The 20,849-nt window shown below is 38.4% G+C and overlaps 1 protein-coding gene across 1 annotated transcript in view; it reads left to right on the forward strand.

The window, feature by feature from the left end:
- Positions 1–1,037: 1,037 nt before the first annotated feature.
- Znf804b (zinc finger protein 804B) overlaps positions 1,038–20,849 on the forward strand; it is a 461,930-nt gene continuing 442,118 nt past the window's right edge. The window contains exon 1 of the mRNA XM_075956058.1: positions 1,038–1,750. Within this exon, the coding sequence (XP_075812173.1) occupies positions 1,643–1,750 (108 nt within the window). The 5' untranslated portion in view covers positions 1,038–1,642. The remainder of the gene's footprint in view (positions 1,751–20,849) is intronic.

Genomic DNA, 20,849 nt, shown 5'->3' on the forward strand with positions numbered 1-20,849 from the left:
ATGATAGTAAGTCGTGTAATAATGTAAACAAAAGTTAGGAAGCTATAAGGTTAAAATAGAACTCCCTTGCCCTATTTTACGAACTACCTTAATTGGAAACATTTAAATACAATTTTATTTTTATATGTTTCTGTCATGTGTGAGAGGTCTAAGTGTCAGCGGAGAGTGATTGCTCACTACATGGGAGGAGAGAGAGCTCAGGGAGGAACCCTAGATAGACCCCGAAGTTCCCACAGCACCAGAGCTGAATGAGCAAGACTGAAGGGACTCAGGCACTGATCTCAGAAAGGGGCCGGGAGGGATGGCACAGCTCACTGAGTTAGCTTGTGGCACAGGAGAGGGCCTTTGGCTTCCCTCTACCCCGAAAGGATTCTTCTTTCTTTTTCAGTGCATTTTCTTTTCGCACAGATGTTTTATTTTCAGTCCAGTTCGCTCCCTGGTGGCTTAATTTACACTGAACCAAATGACCTTTGAGAGGGTGATTATTAGGGACTGGAAAAACAAAGATCTCTACCGATGAAAACATCTGCGTCTTAACGGGCAGAGAATGATTTTTCGTAAGTGAACCTTTGTAGCTAGATGCGTGCATACGTATGCATGCACGTAAACCTCAGCATTGGTTTCTATACCTTCTGTAAGTAAGTTTCCCACGTTAAAGTTGCTTTCTCCGCCACCCACTGGCTACCACAGTGCATCTGAACTGGGCTGAACCTCTCATCCCTACAAGCGGCTGGGAAACTGTTGCTTATATGCTTCTGTTGTCCAGGCCTCGAAAAAGGAGACCTAGAGATCAGCAGGCTGCAAAGGACTAAAGGAAATGCGTTCCTGCTGCTCCCTCCACGGTCCTCCTCAGTCATCCCCAGGTGCCCGTCTCCTAAGCCCCTTAGAAAGTTGATGCAGAAGCCGGGCAGAAGAACCAACAGATTGGTGCTGCCGGTTCCAGAAGGCGGAGCAGTGAGTCCGGTGTGGCAGCTGTCATCTCTCCTTGCCTCCCCGTGTACCCAGATCCTAAAGAGCCCACAGCTTCTAGCTGGGCGCTCACTGTCCCCGCGAAGTAGTCACATCTCCAACTCTTAGAGCTCGCCCTCTCCCGGACACTGCAGCGCGGACGCTCCTGGACGCCTGGAGGAACCGCTCCGCGCTCCCTTGCACAGGCTGCATCCGCTGCATCCCGGGTTCCGCAGCCTGCAGCTCAGCCTGGTAACTCCGCGGCTGGAGCATGCTGACTAGCACCTGAGCATCCCCACCTCGCTCCGCCTTCACCAGAGCGACGGCAGGGGGCGGGGGAAGGGGGCGGAGGACTCTGATTCCCTGGTGGACCCAGGAAGTTGTCCTTTAAAAAGAACATCTTCAGCCAACCTTTGAGGGCCGCCTCGTCAGAGCAGCATGTGGACTGGTTCGCCAGGCCCCCTAAGTGTTCTGGGCTGTCACCGCCGCCTCAGTACGAGCAGCGGCTGTGGGCTGCGAGAGCCACGCGCAGGTCGAGGAGCAGGGACGCGCGGGTTCTTCATCTCCGGATTGCTGCTGGCCTCTTCTTCTCCGGAGGTGGCAGTCACTGTTGCTGCTGAGAAGCCAGCCTGCATTTCCCTGCCTGTTGGTCGCCCAGTGAGGAGTTGAGACTGCACCTCCAGCCGGGACACACATGGCTTGTTACCTGGTCATCAGTTCGAGACATCTCAGCAATGGACACTACAGGGGCATTAAAGGAGTCTTCAGGGGACCTCTCTGCAAGAATGGATCTCCGTCTCCGGTAATGTGCACATGAGCGCGCACACCCGTCCACACATGTTCAAAACCAAATGAAAACAAAAAGAGGCAGTGAGAGATGCTGTCCTGCCTGCCTGAGTGGGTTAGACTCCTAGGGCATAAGCACTAGTTTTAGTTATGAGAGCAGACACACTTTGTAACAATTATAGAGAGGGGTGTGTGTTTACATGTTTCTTGCCATCCAGGTCAATTTGATCTGTAGTGTTTTGCATGTGAATATTTACTGAACACAGTAACTGCAAGGATGAAGGTAGAGCCCCCTGCAGAGTCTGCTCGGGAACCCGCTGGTTTGGGTAGTGGAGAAAGTTTGGGTGACACTTTATAGTGTGCTTTAGTGAGCTCATACTTTCAGATTAGTTTAATAATTTTACAGCTGTTTCGTAAGAGGATAAACTCCTCAAAGGGTTTGTCTTGTCAAACTGAAAAGATGCATTGTTAAGTTCAAGGCTCAATTAGATTCTTTCGAAGGAAGTGGGTGACTTCCTTTGTGGAAATCCATATGGGGTTGTTTGTTCTATTACATAAAAAATATCTTAACCTGCAAATGGCATGCTTTTATTTAACTAAGTAGACTGTTCAGATACTGTCATCCAGAATCAAAGGCATTGCTATATTTATCAATTAATTCATAGTACTACAAACTAACTAATCTTTTAAGGGCTCAAATGCTTTTAAAGAAAATGTGTATATGTATGTGTATATGCATGCATAGTTTGAATATGTACAAGTATATAATCAGCTTTAGACTAAATGGCCCAATATCCAAACTTAATGAACAACTTTTCGATTCTGATATTGAGTTATTTTTACTTTGCATGATATAGAGAGAAAGGTCTTAATTTGCCCGAGTATTTTGTGCCACCCGCTGTCCATTACGGCTCAATACTTCGTTAGTGGGACTTATTTGCAAGTGCTGTGTATTATAAATACCTCTGATTTTCAACATCTGTGATTTGCAGAAGGGATCTGGAATCTGGAGGTTCATGTACTCAGATGCATCACCAATATTCCCAACGACAACCTCTCCCTTCATAGTCTCATGTGCTTTAAAATGTGTGTTGTTGTAACAGCCCCAACTAAAATTTAGGGAGCCAGAGATGTTGCATGGAAAACTCTGTTTGCTTTAACAGTTACAATTAAATTCACAGGGCTCGAAAGGGACTTGGCAGTTCCAGCTGACTGAAAAATACAGCCCAGAGTCAGCCCGAGCAGCAGGTCTGAATCTTGCCTGCTTTAAAGAATCTAAGGACTGGAGTTTGTGCAGCCTCAGCAAACCCATACAATGTCCAACAACTCAAGGTGTCAGGAGCATTTTCCTCAGGGCAAACCATTCCTACCACTTCTTCCTTAAGCACATGTTGCCTTGTAAGCCTCTAATGCTCCAGTTTTCTTCCAGGCATTTTTTTCCTAGTGCATTGTTAGTCTCTGTGGCTGTCTCTAAAACCTTCCTGAGTTGAGTTTTTGTGTGGCAGCCCTCAATACTTAGTACATCTCAATACTTGAGATCAAAGGAGACAGATCTCATCCTTATTCCACAGTTTGATTCTCTTCAAGGAGATGAGAATATGATGTTGAGTTAAAATCTCTCGTGTTTAAAGAGGATGTTTCTGTCATTTGGTCAAGGATATCTCTGTGTCTTTCTGGTTGCCTATGTCCATAAAGCCTAGCTGACTTCATGTAAACTAGTGCGTAAATGTGGATGACAGATGTCCGCCTACTATCCACATGGTTGCGCTGGTTGTCCAGGGTACAGCTGCACACCTATGGTGCACTCGTTTTATAGTTTACTTGGCTAATTGCATTACATGTGTCAATTTATTTACTTTGTTTTCAATCTCTTCAATTTGGCTCACTGGATAATGCTCACTGAAATTATGTAGGAGATATTTAGAAATGTGTAATGTAGTTTTAATATGTAGCCCACAAATACATTCTCTTTTTCTTTTCTTTTCACATTTTATCATTGAATACATGTCTTTTTCAATGTTTGACAAGTCTCACATGAACTGAGTTGTATGGGAAACTGATACTTATTATCCTTTCTCTGTCACTGAAGGTTGTTGAGATAAATCTTCATTTGGTTTAAATTCTCTATTACATGATGTCTTCTTTTCTAAGGCAAAAATAAGTCACTATTTTCTAGACCCTAGACTCTTTGTCATTGAGTAGCCCATTTGTCCTCAGGATTGTATGCTTGCCTTCTTGATCAACAGGTTGCGAAGCATCAATTTAAAAATACTGTGGATATGTATGTATTTTCATATTCAACAATATCTTTCAAGTCATATTTAGATTGACACTTGTTTATTCATATGCTCAATGTAAATATTAAACTCATTGATCATGTTCTCATTAAACACAATCATTTATAGTTTTTGAAATAGTTATCTAGAAATGTCTTTTCAAATTTAGTGTATAGCATAATGTAAAATTGGCTGTTACCTATTATTTTAACTTCCCAAGGTTTAGTTTTCTAGAGCTAGATCGAGATGTTACCTACTAACAAACTTTCACTAGGGTCTCTACTGCTTAGTCTTTATCCTTTCTCTTTTAACATCTGTTCTTTATTTGTTCCACACCTTTGTTGTTAGTGGAGCTATTTCAACAATGGACATGGCCATAACATTCCATACGTGTAGTTCTAGAATAAGGGTATGTTGTTTTCTGTCACAGAAAGGAGAAAGGAGACAATTACATTGTAGCTTAATAAGCCTTATTTTTAATTTTTGCTCTAACTATATAGCTTGCATAGTATAGATTTGACATTTCACTGTGTAATGTATAATCTACATAAGTCTCCACATATTCAAAAATAATTATAAAAACTTCTTATGTTCAAGTCATGTCTGTTTAATGGAAACATGAGCTATTAATCTCAAAGTACAAGAGAGAATTAGGTATAAAGACATACATATATACTTACACACACACACATATATAATTTCAAGAGCTTTCATGCAGAACATATTGAGTCATTATATGTATTTCTCATAATAAATATGAAATGCAGTAACTGATAAATGAAGAAATAAGTATTTTAACTCCTACCAATACTCACAGATTAGTAAACTGAAATGCTAGAGTGAAATTCTACTTCTGTCTGCAAAGTTAGCACACAGAAATATCTGATGATTACCTCTTTGTTCTGCAGGAAAACAGAAATTGTGTTTAATGGTAATGAGCATGTGGAAAATTGATTTGAGATGGCTTATGTTCCCCTAAATCCAAGATAGAGTAAGAAAAATAAAAGTATTTCTTAGTGTTTAATGTAAAGGTTTATTTAAAACATAAACACATTTTGCTAAATTTTAGAATATTTATTTTGTATTTTCTCAACTCTATAATAATGTGATTGGACAATGCCTCTAAGAGTTAGTATTAGGTGGACATCTACATATCTTCAATAGGTAGGTAGCTAGATACACACGCTAACTCTGTTCAAGATATGTCTCATGTTATAACTCTTTTTAGCCATCAAGACATAAAACTTTGTTACAATAAGGGAAGTATTCACTAAGAAAACTTGAAAGCCCTATCACCATATTTGAATTCAATAAAATAAGTAATGTCTTCCCAGTAAAACAAGCATATTCTTCTGTTGATTCTTAGTTATTTTTATGTACTCTGAAATTTCATCTCAACTTGAGATTAATTTTAGTGTCTTCTTATAAATACTTAATCTATATATGGATAATAGTAAGACATTCATAACACTTAATCCATTAGTTACTAACCATTGCTGTATATTTAAACTATGATACATAATTTATCACCGTTCTTCTAAAAGTTAGACAGAGCTAGAAGTCCATATTCCTTCCTGGGCACAATGTAGCTAAAAATCAGAGAATAACAACAAAGCTTGCTGTATTTCCCTAAAGTACTGTGTGTAGAGGAGACGGTTTGATCTGCCAATTGCACATACCCTGGTCCTTAGATTGTTTTATGTCTGGTAATCTTATCTCGAGTTGTATTTTTGTCTAAATCCCATAACATCAGTAGAATATAAATTATATATGTATACATACATGTACACATATATGCTTATGTAAGTATATACATGCATATAGAATACATATAAACAAACACACATATGCATCATAAGTACATGTATATTCAGAAATGAACATTCAGAAGTGACAGATATTGTATAGACATAGTGGATAACCTTGAAGTTCTCTAACAGGTAATTTCCTAAATGAGGACCTAAGCAGTTACACCCTTATCCTTTTTATTAAGGGTTATCCTATTCCATCATGTGCGTTTTCAAGATACTTATGAATAAATTCATATTAATCACATTATAAGAGCACAAAACTAATGTATTTTTGTGTGTCAAGAATAATTGTGAAAACATGTATTCTCTTTTTGAATTCTTGACTATGTACCACTTTCATATTTTTTTCAATCAAGACTCGGCTATGCGTTCAATTCATGTTTTCCTTTTTATACAAAACACCATATTAAACAAACTGCTTCCTTTTCCTTGTCTTTTTCCCTCTTTTCTCTTTCCAAACTCACACAAAAAAACTTGTTCTTACAGTTTATCTGAAGGAGTGAGCATCATCATTCTGATTTAAATAAACCTGTGTTCATTTAATTTCATGAAATTCCCATAAAAATAACATCCATATTCAATGATTTAATTTGTGACTTTTGTTAACTTACTCGGTATTTGTTTTCTATCTTAATTTATTCATTTTAGCTATCAAATTAAGACAGATTTGAGTTTCTGCTTTGTATTTTGGAAATAAAAATAAGGCATTGTAACATCATGTGTCACACAGAGTGGATGGTGATAAACGTAGAACTCACAATTCCCAATTGAAAAATCAGAAGGAATTGTAGTTAAGATGCTTGTTGTACAATGCACATACACTAACCTACCTATTTTCCATGGGAAAATAAGAGCATAGCTTGAAAGGCTGTTGTTTTAAGCCCCTATTCAGACCCCAAAAGAGAAGAATCTGGCGTATGTTCAGTAAGTCCATCAGGTGTCTTTGAGTGTGAAGTTAGCTAGTTATGGCATAGGAACCCTTTAGCATATACTTACATATTCTAAGATAATATTTGAACAAAAATTTAAAATTGTATTTTGAAAGTATCTTTTGCATGTTAACAATCTCATAACAAATTCAAAACGTAGGTAGCACGCACACATATACACAGTATATAAGCAGTACATAGGAGAGACCACATATTTGATAAGTTTTCATAAAGAAGTGTAGTTGTGGTGCTAATAGAAATATAGCAATCCTTAATGTTTGGTCTTAAATATTTGAAGGACTTCCTAAAGTTGAGATTCTGAAGAGACAAGTTACTTCTTAATTTAGATATCCTTGGATAGATAGACATAGCTCACTGAAAAAGAAAAAAAAGGATATATTCATTTTTAAAATGAAGACAGGATTTTAAAATTTGTTGGTGAAAATATTTGATAATGTATTCAATTTTGCAGAGATAGACTCATGATGTGTTGAACTAAATAAAGTCTTCTGTTATTTAAATACAAAATGTAAAACCTGAACATTTCTGAAGAAAATGTTTATTTACTTTTTCCACAGAAAAAGAGAGCTACCCAAATAATAAACTCACTTTTGTTTCTATATTTCTTTGACTGATAGGAAATCCACAGATAAATCTGCGGCTTATAAAATGATAGGGATTAAAGATTGTCCTCAGAATCACACTGTTTCCCTGTGCTTATCACCTATTTCCAGTCTGCATTTCTTTTATTCCCTATGGTGCTTATTCTTTTCAAATTTATGCTTTCTTGTTTTATTAATGCATGGAATTTCAGGAGATTTAGATTTATTGTCAAAACAAGTTATAAATAACAAAATATAGACTGTCTCTAGGTAGGAGCGCCACTGGGAACTCCTAGTTAACCAGTTCTGAGTTTTCATTTTCTTCATTTCTAGCAAGGACAATTAAGGCTGCCAATCTGAGGCTTTTTTGGCAATGGTGAATTCTTTTTGGCAGATTTGATTTAACATTCCCCCTGACTATGCATTATTTTGCAAGAAATGTTGCAAGTTGGTTTGAAACAATATCCCTATTTTTCTCCTTTTACTTACCACTGATTTTTACCCTTTCATTTCTTAATTTTCACCATTTTCCCTTTTTGACACTCAAGTAATTGATGGTACAACATCTCTAACTCCAGAGACACTGGCTCCTGGAAACAGTGAGCACACACTACTCTGTCCGGTTCCTGACTCAGCTGTATATTCGCTGTAGTTACCATTCACACACAACTACACATAACCTTCATTTCCAGATCATAATTTAGACTTTCCTTTTATTTTCAGTCAGGAAACTCACCTAACAGCCTCCCCCTATGCTCACTTTCCCTACTGTGGTTAAATTGAATACTTCACTCGCCTTAAGTATCTGTGGAGGCAGAAAGGTAGTCAGTTTCTAGTGTCCACTCCCATGATCTTTCTGGACATCCATTTTGAAATGAATGAATATATTTCCCCAAATCTACCTCTAATCGTACACAGACAACGTATTTCTTTTCCCTGTTGAATGTCATACATAGATACATTTCTCTTCATGGTTGGAACACACAGGAGAGTGTTACAGCTCAACAAAGAACACGTTGGAGTCAAACTCCATAATTTTAAAACGTTAGCAATTAAATTGCAATCATAAAAGTTATCTTAGCGTCCACTTCTACTTCTTCACAATGAGGAGGGTGTTCCTAATATGGTGATTTGAGAGTGACACCTGACATGAATTGAGTGTAAATGTTAGCAGTCATTTCCATTCAGACATGTTGACATGTATGTATATTATGATATTGCAAAGTGGAAGGTTGTAGAAAAATCATATACAACTTTTAGATGTTTTCTTTCTCACAATTAATGCTGTTTATAGAAAAGATGTCAGTTCCACTACAGCTTTACCTGGCATGAATATGTTCTCTTTGGTTCTTCTGGGGAGCTCTAGGGAGGAAGTTATTTCTGGAATTGTGTCCTCTTAGAGTCTTGTAATGCTAATTTTTCTGCTGGTGGAATAAGCAGTCCCTGTTTCTGTGATAATCTTCCTCACTTAATCCTTTTTTTTAAAATATAAAGCCTAAGTTATAGGTGCTTTAGTCCATGTGACCATTTTCGAACATGACTGAGATGAATGCATGGGCTGGTTAGGCATTTGCTTACTTGTCATTATCATATATTAGAAATCTCTGAGAAATGGGTCACAAAACAGGAGCTTGATCATTCTCTGCTTTCAAAAGGATAGTGAGGATGAAAAATAGTGATCGGATATTTACATTATTTCATTGTATTTTTTTGTGGGGAAACATACAATAATTCCAGTGATCACTGTAGACCTGCCCTTTAGAAAAAAAAAAAAACAGACCAGCCACAGGGTGGTGGCTTTATAATTATCAGCCATCTCCTGTAGCCTAGACAGGCATGCACTTGCCAAAGGGGCTTTCTTAGCTCTTACCTTTTAGGATCAGTCAGGATGTAATTGAAGGCCCTTAGATATCTTCTAAACACTGTATTTGTATTTGTTCTAGAACATCTAATATTCCAAGCTCACTAAATAGAGAAGTCTCAGGAGAGGAATCAGGGTTATCTCATTACCAATTTCTTAATTTTATTATAATAGATATTTTATTTGACTTTTAAAATAGAGTCCAAACACTCTAAGAACTTTACTAATCACATTGTTTAAATTCTATTTATTTCTAATATTTTACTATGGAGGGCAGAATAATAGTACCTGAATTATACCTGCATTCTAATCTCACAGATGTTTGATAAATCCAATACCTTAAACAAGTAGAAGAGATTTTCAGATGTAATTAAAAACATTGAAGGAGGTGAGCTCATTTTCTAAGGACTAGGCAGGTGTTGGTGGGAGGGAGAGTTTCAAGCTACCTTGTGGCTGCTGCAGAAGTTAGAGTGAGGGCTCACAAGCCAAGGCCTGTAGGTGACCACTTGAAACTAAGTCAAATAGGTAGACACCCATTTGATACTTCTGGAAAGTTCATAACCCACTCACATTGTTATCTTTATACAAGAGAGACTTCTAAGATTTAAAGACATAGAAGATAATAAAGTACATCAAGTCAGTAGATGTGTGGTAATTTGTTAGATCAAAATTAGGAAACTAATATGATCATACCTACCATAGAGGAACATTTAAATGGTATGGGTAGATTAGACCAACAAAAGAATATTGTTTTCTTTTGTGCTTACTCAGGGTTCCTGGTTCTCTCTTCATTTCGACCACTGAGAATTATTGTGTCATCTTAAAACAGGAGTATAGGGAAGCAAGAAGATCTCCATTTTTGATGTCTCTTTAATTATTCAGAGACAGTTGGTAGTTTTGCATTGCCTAGGCATATAAAGGACTAAAATATCCATGAGAAAAATTTTCATGTACATAGTACATTGTTTTGTTATATATGAATTGTATGCAAACTTTGCAACTCTTAAGTGTTTATTGTATTTTTTATGTAATGAAATCTCTGAGATATACTCTTGGTTCTATAGTTCACAGTAAGGTGATAAACTCAACAAGGTGTTATGACATACTTAGGAAATCAGTTTTCATATTTTAAGTACTGTCTTCTTGTCCAACATGCTCATCTGTTATATTATATATATATCATAATTGGAGAATAAACTTAATAATACAAATATCAAATCATTTAAGAGGGATATTTAAGGTTTTTTTTTACTTTAGTCTTTAATTTAATCTTGCTCGAATTCCTATGGGAAAATACATTCATTTAAATAAAAGTGATGATATTAATAGAAGAATTACAATTCTATAAATATCCCCAAATTTTCTATATATAGTGGTATCTAAAGAAAATAAAATTTAAAGATTAAATATAAAATAGTATAAAAATACAATGTAAAATAAACTATGCAGAATATAGAATATATTAAATATAAAAGTACTATAAAATATAAAATTCAATATAAAATTTAAAATTCTATAGTGGGGATTTTTATATTTTATATCAAAGAATAACATAAAATATAAGTTGCTGTGTTGCAAGCATGCAGGTTCCTTATGCAGGCTCCTTTTCGCTTTTCATTTTTTAGTTAAGATGGAACTTTAGAGAAACCTGGAAGCTTCAGTTGCATCTTAAGATTGCACTACTCCTTCCCAAGGGAAGCATTGTGCTAACAAAAGATTATACAGTGTCTTAATAAGAAAGTTAAGATGTGTTCAGTGAGATGGCCTAGCAGGTTAGGTAATTCCAGTCAGTCCTGATGACAACTTGAGTTCCGTCTTGGGAGCCTATATTGTAGGTGAGGACTAACTCCTGCCAGCAGGTTATCCAGACCACCGCCAGGGGCACGCCCAAACACCCAATAATGACAAGTGTAAATGACAACGCCAAGATAGCTTGATTGACAGCAATGGACTGAATGAAGCCTGTCAGTTGGTGTCAGGGATAGGCAACCACACTGTATTTCTCTTGCTTCTGCTTCACTTTGATGGCTAAAACAATCTTCCTGTTTGAAATAAATGAACAAGAGAATACTGATTAGGTAAGAACAAATGGGTTTATGCTAATAAAATACATATATTAGATCCAGGGTAACATCTGTGAAACATCTCATTATCTTTTGCTTAATATTCCATGCTGAAATTCAAAGATACAACCGTCGTGTGGATTTAGAAATTTCTTGTAAACGGATAAGAATGGCCCTGGTGAGTTTTCATTATTTGAGAGGAGATATAAATTATGTACTGACTGGCAAGGTAACAAGTGATTAAAAGACAGACATATCTATATTGGACTTTTCATGAAAATGACATTCATGTGCACATGATAGATAAATATTATTAGAAAAGTTATAATTTCATAAGCATACGGGAGGATCAAAGTCAGCTTTTGTTACTAAGCAAACAGTACTATTTCCAAGAAGATTATCTAAAGACTAAAAGTGCTTAATTCTAACTTAAATAACTTTATATGTAGATACGGAACCGTTCTTGAATGCTATGGCTTGGAGATGATATATACCTTCCAGATCTCTATTGAAACTCATTACCCTTGTAATGGTATTAGGACACGAAGGTTCAAGGAGGAGATTATGCTGTTAGGAGAGCTTAATGTCTTCTGGGAAGTGGTTTTGTACTTACCTGGAGTAAGCTGTTACAAGCAAGGATACTCTCATGTTTGGCTTCTTTTGCATGTGTTTGCTTGCCTTTCTGCTATTTGTCATCAGTTGAGGCAACACAAAGTTCTCACCACAAGCCTTCAAGATAGATTTTGTGTGCGTGTGAACTTCTTACATGTATCTACATCATTCCTGCCCCTCCCACCCCAGTTTATACTGTATCCCTGAAATTTATGATCTTTTGTTATTGTTGCAGATATATGTGCGTGTGTAGACAGCCTACTGAGTCTGTATTATGTCATTAATATGTATATGTTCCCAAGGCCGACTTAAAAATGAACAACATATGCAGGAGCTCATCCCTAAAGAAAACTCATTCTCCCTTTCTTGGGCCGCCATTGACTGCTTTCCACTGTAGTGGTTCATTTAGGTTAGGAATTGTAGAATTCTCTGTTTGACTGCTAGCTTGTCAACTGGTGTTCTTATGGGTGTCTTTTTCAGGTAACCATAATCCTGAAATTTCATGGGTACATTTTCCCTGTCATGTTTAGGGTACATCATCTATCTCACAGCAGGTGTCTGAATCTTACAATCGTTCTACCATTTCTTCTGTGATGTTTCTCTGAGCTTTAGATGGAATGGTTGCATTGCCCATTATTAGTTGGGGCTGGGCATTTAACGATCACTTATTCTCTGTGTTTTGACATTTTTAGATCTCTCTCATGATTTCCAGATGCTGTAAACTAAAAAATAACTTGATGAGGATTAAGAGTGAGAGCCACTCTTCTCTATGGGGATAATGATAGTTATTTAGAAAACAGAAATAAGATTTGTTTAGGAAAATGGTGGTAGTAGGGTCTCTGACCTCTACAGGCTTAGGTATTGGCCAGTTTTGCAGTAACAGGCATGGAATCTTAAGTCCAATTAGAGAGCTCTTGCTTACCCACAAGATAAAAGTGAGCAATCTGTAGTTCTACTTAGCCATAAAAGTCTATGAACTGCAGCAATGACTGCAGTGACAGGATAGAATACTCTTTCGAAATAATCCAGTTCAAAATCCTGCTGGAGCAGCAGAAAAGTAAGTAAGACAACTCAGCTTAAATCAAATGTAATATTCTTGTTCGGATATCCATAGGCTATGTAGTGGAAGTTCACAGTTCTAGGAGAGATTGCTGGGGAAGTTCTTGGTGATGGTTGCCTATGACTTGCTTTTTTTTTGTGTCATCATAGAAGTTAAGATTTGAGGAACTGTGTTATAAAGGAAAGTAATAAAAACTAACACACCTTTGATTTTCTTCCCATCACTTCTTTGCTGTGAATAAAAAAGCTACATCCATTCTAGTCTCTATTATCACTATCACTAGGATATACAGTGTACCTGAGGCTGATATAATCCAGTTCTCTGCACAGCAAAGCACAGGGGAAGATGTAAATGATAATTGATATAAACATATTCATACAGACAAAGCTGGATGGTTTCCTCTAGCACATTCAAATCACTTCATTTGGAGGATTTTTACTGGATGCACTTACTGGCATCTGAGTTTTAAGATGTTCTATGTTGTTCAGTGCACCAAGAATGAGGCTAGCTCTACAATTCTGTGCGTGATGAGGGCTGTGGTTGACAGAGAGGGGAAGAACAGTGGCTGGAAAGGTTTTCTACTCTATTTGTTAAGGTCTAGGTAGTATTTTACTAAGGTTTTCTAGTCTTTCTAAAGCTATAATATCCTGTTCAAAGGGAATTCTAGAAGCCTGGCAATGTGACATGAGCAGAACCACTTTCTCTCAAGGGGGAAGGTTTTGAACAGGGAAAGGTCATCTGTTCAAACAGCAAACAACAACAACAGCAATAACAGCAACAAAACTGGATGGAGAAAGTACCTTTGGCATAAGCTCCTTATATTCTGATTTGAATCCTACTTAGAGTATGAAGGCCAAGCCCCTGCTATTCATTAAGAATAGTTACAATGTGTCCATCTCATCGCCAGATGTGCGAGTAATTACCAGATGCATTGACACCAGGAGGCTTCATTAACATATTTGGAGCTTTTGTGAAAAACATTCAGTGTCTTTTGGAACTAAGCTCTTAGGAATACTTCCTTGTGCTCAAGGAGACAGGTGAGGGTTTCCCCTGAGATAAGTACCCTAGGAGAGGGGCTGGCCTACTTTAAACTTAGTTAAGTAGGAATTACCCAGCATGCGGGCCAGGAAGTCAGACAAAGAAGGTGTAGGCTGGTCCGGAATCAAAACAATGGAGCATTTCAATCAAGGGGCAAACGTTGCTCATTCACTTAGTTAATCAGATGTTCATATTATTCTTAAAGATATATGTGGGAGGCATGCAGGCATTTACTGGCCATGTAGCAAAACTAAAGATGAACCATACCATAGGAATTTCTCATGATCCTGACAATCTTGAGAAGTAGTATTTTCTACAAGCTTTGTTAAGGACTTTGGATAAAACTGAAAAAGAAAAGACCCTAAAGATACTCAAAACTTAAAATAGACACACTGAGGTACCAACACCTGCTGTTGAGAACTTGGCAATTCAGTTATCTCTATCCTTTTCAATCTTGTCCTTTTGGCTTCTTCCCCCCTGTGGAATTCTTCGAATTTTGAGACCCTAGCTACTTTCATAAGATCAGGGGATGGCAGCAGTTGGGGGCAAGGTTCCTGCAATCCTCTTGTTCTGGCTGTGAGATGCGCCTGTCACTAGCACTGGAAGTATGATCAGCTAGAGGCAGAAGTAATAGGGTAGAAACTGAACTTGGTTCAGCATCACCAGCTACCTGTCAGGGAGATAATCTACTACTTCGTTCCCCCCTAGAAACTGTAGAGGGTCTGGGGAAAAGCAGTCAATGATCCATAGATAAAATTTATGCCACCTTTTGTGAAGAATTCTCTATGACCACCAATGTGAAAAATTTCAATTCAGATACCACTAAATATGAATATATACAAAAAGCACACACTGTGATTTGCTTTTCAATATAAATAAAATAATTGGGAAAGTTCTTTCTCGTAGCCTAATACTTTGGCTTTTAAGGCCATGAAACAAAAAAAGGCTGTTTTAGAAGAATAAGGATTGTATGGAAATACTGAATGAAAGTTAAATTAGGGTACCCTGGAGAATGGACCCACAAAGATGAAACATACAGAAATGGAAGAGGGAAGTCATTGGCTAGGAGAGCTCTGCGTTGCCCTACTTGGGAGATGTGCATGTACCACTCACATACACGGGAGAGAATGTGCAGAGCCAATTGGCTCTACTTTAAGTTGGTAGAATTTGGATCTGAAGCTGTCACAGACTATTTGGGGATCCTTAATACATGTCAGATATAGGAGATGGCTGAGTAGGAATAGAGCTAACTGAAAAATGTATTTCACAGTAACCTATAAATGTACAAGCCTCTGCCAAGAAAAGGTAACTGATGTGCATGTGTGTGTATGTGTGTGTGGAAGAGAGAGAAGGGGAGAGAGACAGACAGACAGACAGACATACACACACACACATAGAGACAGACACACACACAGAGATAGAGACTGCAGAAGCTTTTCTAGAGTAAATTATAGCTAATATGCGATATAAAGAATCCTGCACAGATTCTAAGGCAAGATCTACTCCTAATAATAACTCCCAGGTTTGGGCTTGGAAATGGCATAGGATTTGAGTGAGGGTATAAAGAACAACAGTCATGCAAGACCCTGTAGGCTATGTAGTCAGCAAATAAATCATGTCAAGTAAACTGATATATGAGGTTAAATCTCATGACAGCGTTCTGTTGTCCCAACTTTAATTCTTATCACTTACTGTTGGCTGTGCCATATGATCTGGGTAACAATGAAGTTTTCTGAATATTAAGAAAATCATAAATTTGAAAACAATAAAATAGAGTCCAGAGTGGAAATATCATTAATCTAGCTACTCGTGTAGTATATTCATGACGGATGGTCTCTTTCTTGCAAGAGAGAAGAACTGCAGACTCATTTTGTAGATTTCTGCACAGAAGCTTGTTAATCTTATGGACACCTTCTCTCATGCAGTTGCTCAATCAAAATTTCTGTAGTTTCTATATTGCTGTATTTTGCCCTGTTTTATGAACTCTCCCTGTACCCTTAAAGTGGGAATATGAAACATTTTGCTTGTACTAAGCCTACAGAAATGCTTACGGGCATTAACTCAGGGTTGTGTTGAGTTGATTGGACATCCGGTTCAGTCTCTAACTAGCTCTTGGCCACACTGCATTTTTGCCATCAAGATTCTCTCGTTATTTACATGAGATAGCCCTTGTGTCATGCCGCCACGGTAAGGAGTAAGGTGACATGCTGGAGGTACACAATGCAAGGGAGCCAGTGTTAACTTCTTGAACTACATGTCAGTTCAAGCCATTTTCTGTGACCTGTTAGCATGTTCTCTATAGTGACAGGAAATCTGACACATTTACGTGAATAAATTGGAGGTTTTTTCTTTTTCTTTTCTGCTCTGCACTGTATTGTGTTGGGGAGAGAAGTGCAAGCACGGTGGGGAAGGTTAGCATTCCATTTAACCCAGCTGCTCCAAATAGAAGCCCAGTGTTTTCAGTTTCCCTCATGAAAATGCTTAGTGTGGCCTGTTTCTCTGACACAGCATTAGTTCAAGGCAATGATGTGATGTGGCCTTTTCTGTTTCGCTCAGTGTCTTTATCAGAGCAAACAGAGAGAGGAAGAAGGGTTTGGTTTTGTGATCTTGTTGCCTTGTAGAAGGAATCTTTCTTTTTATAGGGATAAATTTTTAATTTAAAACTGTTGTCTTTTCTAGGAAGCACCCAACCTCATTATTTTGTCTTAACGTCTTCCACTGCCTCTGGGAATTCTAACAACAGTCATACTACCCTATCGCTTTCCCCCCAAAAACCTAATTTTTCAGTACATTATTTGAAATAAGGAAATATTTCATGACCAAGCACTATATAGTTATATACTATGAGCAAGGATTTTATTTATATGTAGATAAGCTTTTATATAACACATTTTGTTGATATGATATAAAATAACTCAAGGTATATCATTTGCTACTTTGTGTTGCAAAAGCATTTGCACTGATGTGTGGCCAAGGTAACAGAAACCGCTCTCAGCCTTTCAAATAGAGATCTACAGACCTGTTGAAGAGGCTGTAAGAAGGAAAACCAGAAGCCCTATTACCCACCAAGAGTGGTATTTGCTGGGAAGTACCATAGGCTGGAGGAGGAAAGACAAGTGACCTCACGTGAACTTGCAGATATGTGCTTTGACAGACACTCGTGGTGGAGAGGCACAGATGCAGATTCTGAGGCCACCAATTGTTGATTTCCAGTCTTGCAAGAGTCCCAGTACTAGCCTGGCGGCGTGGCAGAGGCAAGTGGATCTCTGTGAGTAGCCTAGTCTACAAGAGCTAGTTCCAGGACAGGCTCCAAAGTTACAGAGAACCCGTGTCTCAATAAAACAAAAAAATACCGTTGGTGGTAGTGGATACCCTGCCCAAGCAGGTGGTGGCTATCACTTCTGTCATTGCTTGGGCTAGCCCCACCTGCTGCTGCTCGTCACCACCATCAGAACTCTTAATTGCTAAGATGAGGCAGTCAGACTCAGTCAGATTCAGAAGCTAAAGTTAAAGCAAAAAGCTCTCTCTCTCTCTTGCACCCCTCCCCCAGCTTCCATCCCCGCCCAGTGCTTTCCATTGGCAGCTCTACCTGGATGTACCCGCGCAAAATAAATGTAATGTAGATATCAAAGAATATTTACCACTTTAATGATAAACTTACAGAACCAAAGTTCCAGCGTAGTACAAGTAGGGAGGAAAAGAGAGCGAGCAGCCTCCCCGCGCGCTCATTTATTGGCAGGCATTTGCCCGAGGCAAACCCCGCCCCTTTGAGGGGTTGTCTTAATCCTACACCTGGAAACCAGCTGGCAAGGGGCTCTGAGCAATGCTCTTCATAGGCTTCCAGCCAGTGGTTTCATCCCAGGAGAGTAGGGAAGTGAGAACAGGACTGATTGCCAGCAGACGAATACTTCGCCCTGCATGCACACCGCTTACTATAGGATACAGAGTGAGGAGCATTCATAGGGAGGAAATCATGTATGTCTACATCAGTGCAGGATTTCATGAGCTTTCTCTGCATACACGTATATTTCTAGAAATGTTGGCATCTATAGAAATGTGATAGGTGAGTAGACATTTTGTGTTCGGGGATCAAAAGAAAGGAAGATAACAAGTAGCCACGAACCAGAGAATAGAGTTCGGCAGACTCGGAAAAGTAAGGAAAGCTTCTGGGAGTTAGGATACACAGCTCTACTTACACACTGGTTGCAGCCACTGACACTGTCCTGATTGAAGTTCTTTGCTGTGGGAAAAGGCAGTGCAGTATTGAGGGCTTGGGTTTGAGCTGGTGGTGCTTTTTTTGAGAGGCTCTGAAACGTTTCAGAGGTGAAGCTGGCTGGGAGCAAGTAGGCCACTGGAAGTGTCCCTTCAGAGACTGTATTAGTGTCCTGGTTTTGGCGCCAGTCAGGAGGGGACCGCCTCTGCTACATGCTCCCGTTGTCTTCATGCTCTGCCTACAGAATCACGGGAGCCAAGGGGTATGGGATGGATAATCAAAAAATGTTGATCTAAAAGTAATGGTTGCTCCTGTTAAGATGTGTGTGTCATGACAAAAAAAATAATAACTAATATGCTTGCTTGCCAACATCTGCAAATTCATTTTTAATATACAGCTTTATAGGTTCTAAAAATTAGATGATCAGCATCTATGAGTCTAATAGTCTGTGTATCTTATCTTGGAAGTTTTGATTCCTAGACATGAATAGTTATTCACTTGTTATTATTTCTCATAGTCATTTTAAAAACACAAGATCCAAAATTCAACCGGTCTTTTCCAAATCTGCTTCTTTCTTGGTGGGAGACTTTGTTTTCATCTAATAACCTAGGTGTAAAATGGATTATTAAAAACTGCTGCAGGATCCCTGGTGGTGGCAGGCAGCAGAAACGCTGCAGGTAGCAGGCCATGTGGTGGCAGGCAGGGGGCAGTGGTCCTGAGAGTAGCCAGGCACAGGCAGGGATGGCCCATGAGACCATGCAGCAGGTCTCTGAAGGTGGCTGGTTCCTGGAGGCCAGTCATGGGCACACCATGCTGAGTGAGGTTGGATATTTATTTAGTGGTTATGGAAGGGAAGGGAGAAGGGGAGAAGAACAAAGAGGGGGTGGGGAGGTCGAAGCTGCCTCTCTGAGAGGGAGACAGAAAAGAGAGAGAGACTAAGGCTGCAAGCAGGAAGGAAGACCTGCCTCCTGCCTGCCTCAGCGGTTGGGAGAGCGAGTGGGTGTGGCTTGTCTCTTAAAGAGACAGAACAATCTTTTCACTAGGACTGAAGTTTAAGAATATTCTGAAATTTCTTCCCAGGTCAATCTTTTTATGCTAAATACTTCCTTAGCCAATCTCTGCTCTGCACCCTTCCCTGACTTCTAGCTGTGTCAGGGAAATCATCCATTGTTCTGAGAAGGGACTACTTTATGACTATTGGTCTCTGGCATTGAGCTGCTTATACTATTTCTGATGTATATATCAAGTAGCCCGTGCTGTCTGCTGTAAGAAAACTTACAGTCTAGAATAGAGAGTGTACATTAAAAAATACGTAAATGTATCAAGGAGCATTTATTATACTTACAGTACCATTTTCAATTAAAATTCAAAATTCATAAATATTTTAGAGAGAGAAAAAGCTAACTGTTTTAACTATAATGAATACAAATATTCTCTGTGTAGGTCACTTTTCTCTGACTATAGAAATACAGCTAGAAATAACATCTGTAGTTTAATTGCCTGTTTTGCCAACTTGGTCATTTTTAAAAGTGATGCATATTTATATGTATGAGTGTTTTGCCTGCAGGTACACATGCGTATGTGATACCCATGGTGGTCAGTAGAGGGCATCAGATCCCCTGACACTGGCATTAAGGAATAGGTGAAACCCTGTGGGTGCTGGGCTCTCAATCCAGGTCCCCTGACGGAGCAGGGAGTGCTCTTTACCACTGAGCCACAACATAGCTACTTTTCAGAAAGCAAAGTAGAACAGCCTTTAGGACTTATTAGTCACTTAAATTTGAATAAATTTTAGGTTTTCAGCACTCGAATGGTCTGATGAATCATAAGCCTGGGTCTGGAACTGATCTGGGCCTGGATTATCCACTTTAAACAAGAAGGCTGTGAATGTATTACTCACAGAAACATTGTAAAATCATGGAAACAAACCCAACTCTCTATCATTCTCCCACTCTGTAACGCCGAAGACAGAAGCTGAGGAATGCTTTATTACTTTCTTTCCACCTCCTTTTATTAACTGTTGTGGGTATCTTCTGTGGTGCTCGGCGACTACTCACCCTTCAAAACACAGCTCACAACCATAACAAAGGTAAGGAGCACTCATTCTATTTCAGGTAGACCACGCAAATTCTATATGCTCATACACAGGTTAGTGGATACTCAATGAAATGTTGTCAATTCCCTCGTCCATTCAATCACAATTGATTAGAGTGTTCACAATGTAATTAAGCCAAAGTCATATATATATATATATATATATATATATATATATATATATATATATATATGTGCAGTGCAATTAAAAATGTTTGTGTGTGTGTGTGTACAGACATCTTATGTCTTGAGTTTTCCTTTAGTAAAATTGCAACTTCTTGCTATTTAAAATAGATAATATAAATATAAGAAAATATTCTAGGAACCAAATGACACTAAAAATACACAATGATTCAAAAATAAACACACTGCATGAATAATTTTTGTCATGTAAGGTACAAATGTCATAGTTTAAAAATCCCAAATGATCCACATATCTTAGTAAGAAGAAATACAATGTATATTCATTCTGCTTTCTTTATCACTATGCATATTTTCATATCTTGTCACGTATTAACTGTCTTCATAGGAGTGAATATTAAAAATCAGTTTATGT

The sequence above is a fragment of the Microtus pennsylvanicus genome, chromosome 22 (genome assembly GCF_037038515.1).
Source record: "Microtus pennsylvanicus isolate mMicPen1 chromosome 22, mMicPen1.hap1, whole genome shotgun sequence".
Taxonomy (NCBI): domain Eukaryota; kingdom Metazoa; phylum Chordata; class Mammalia; order Rodentia; family Cricetidae; genus Microtus; species Microtus pennsylvanicus.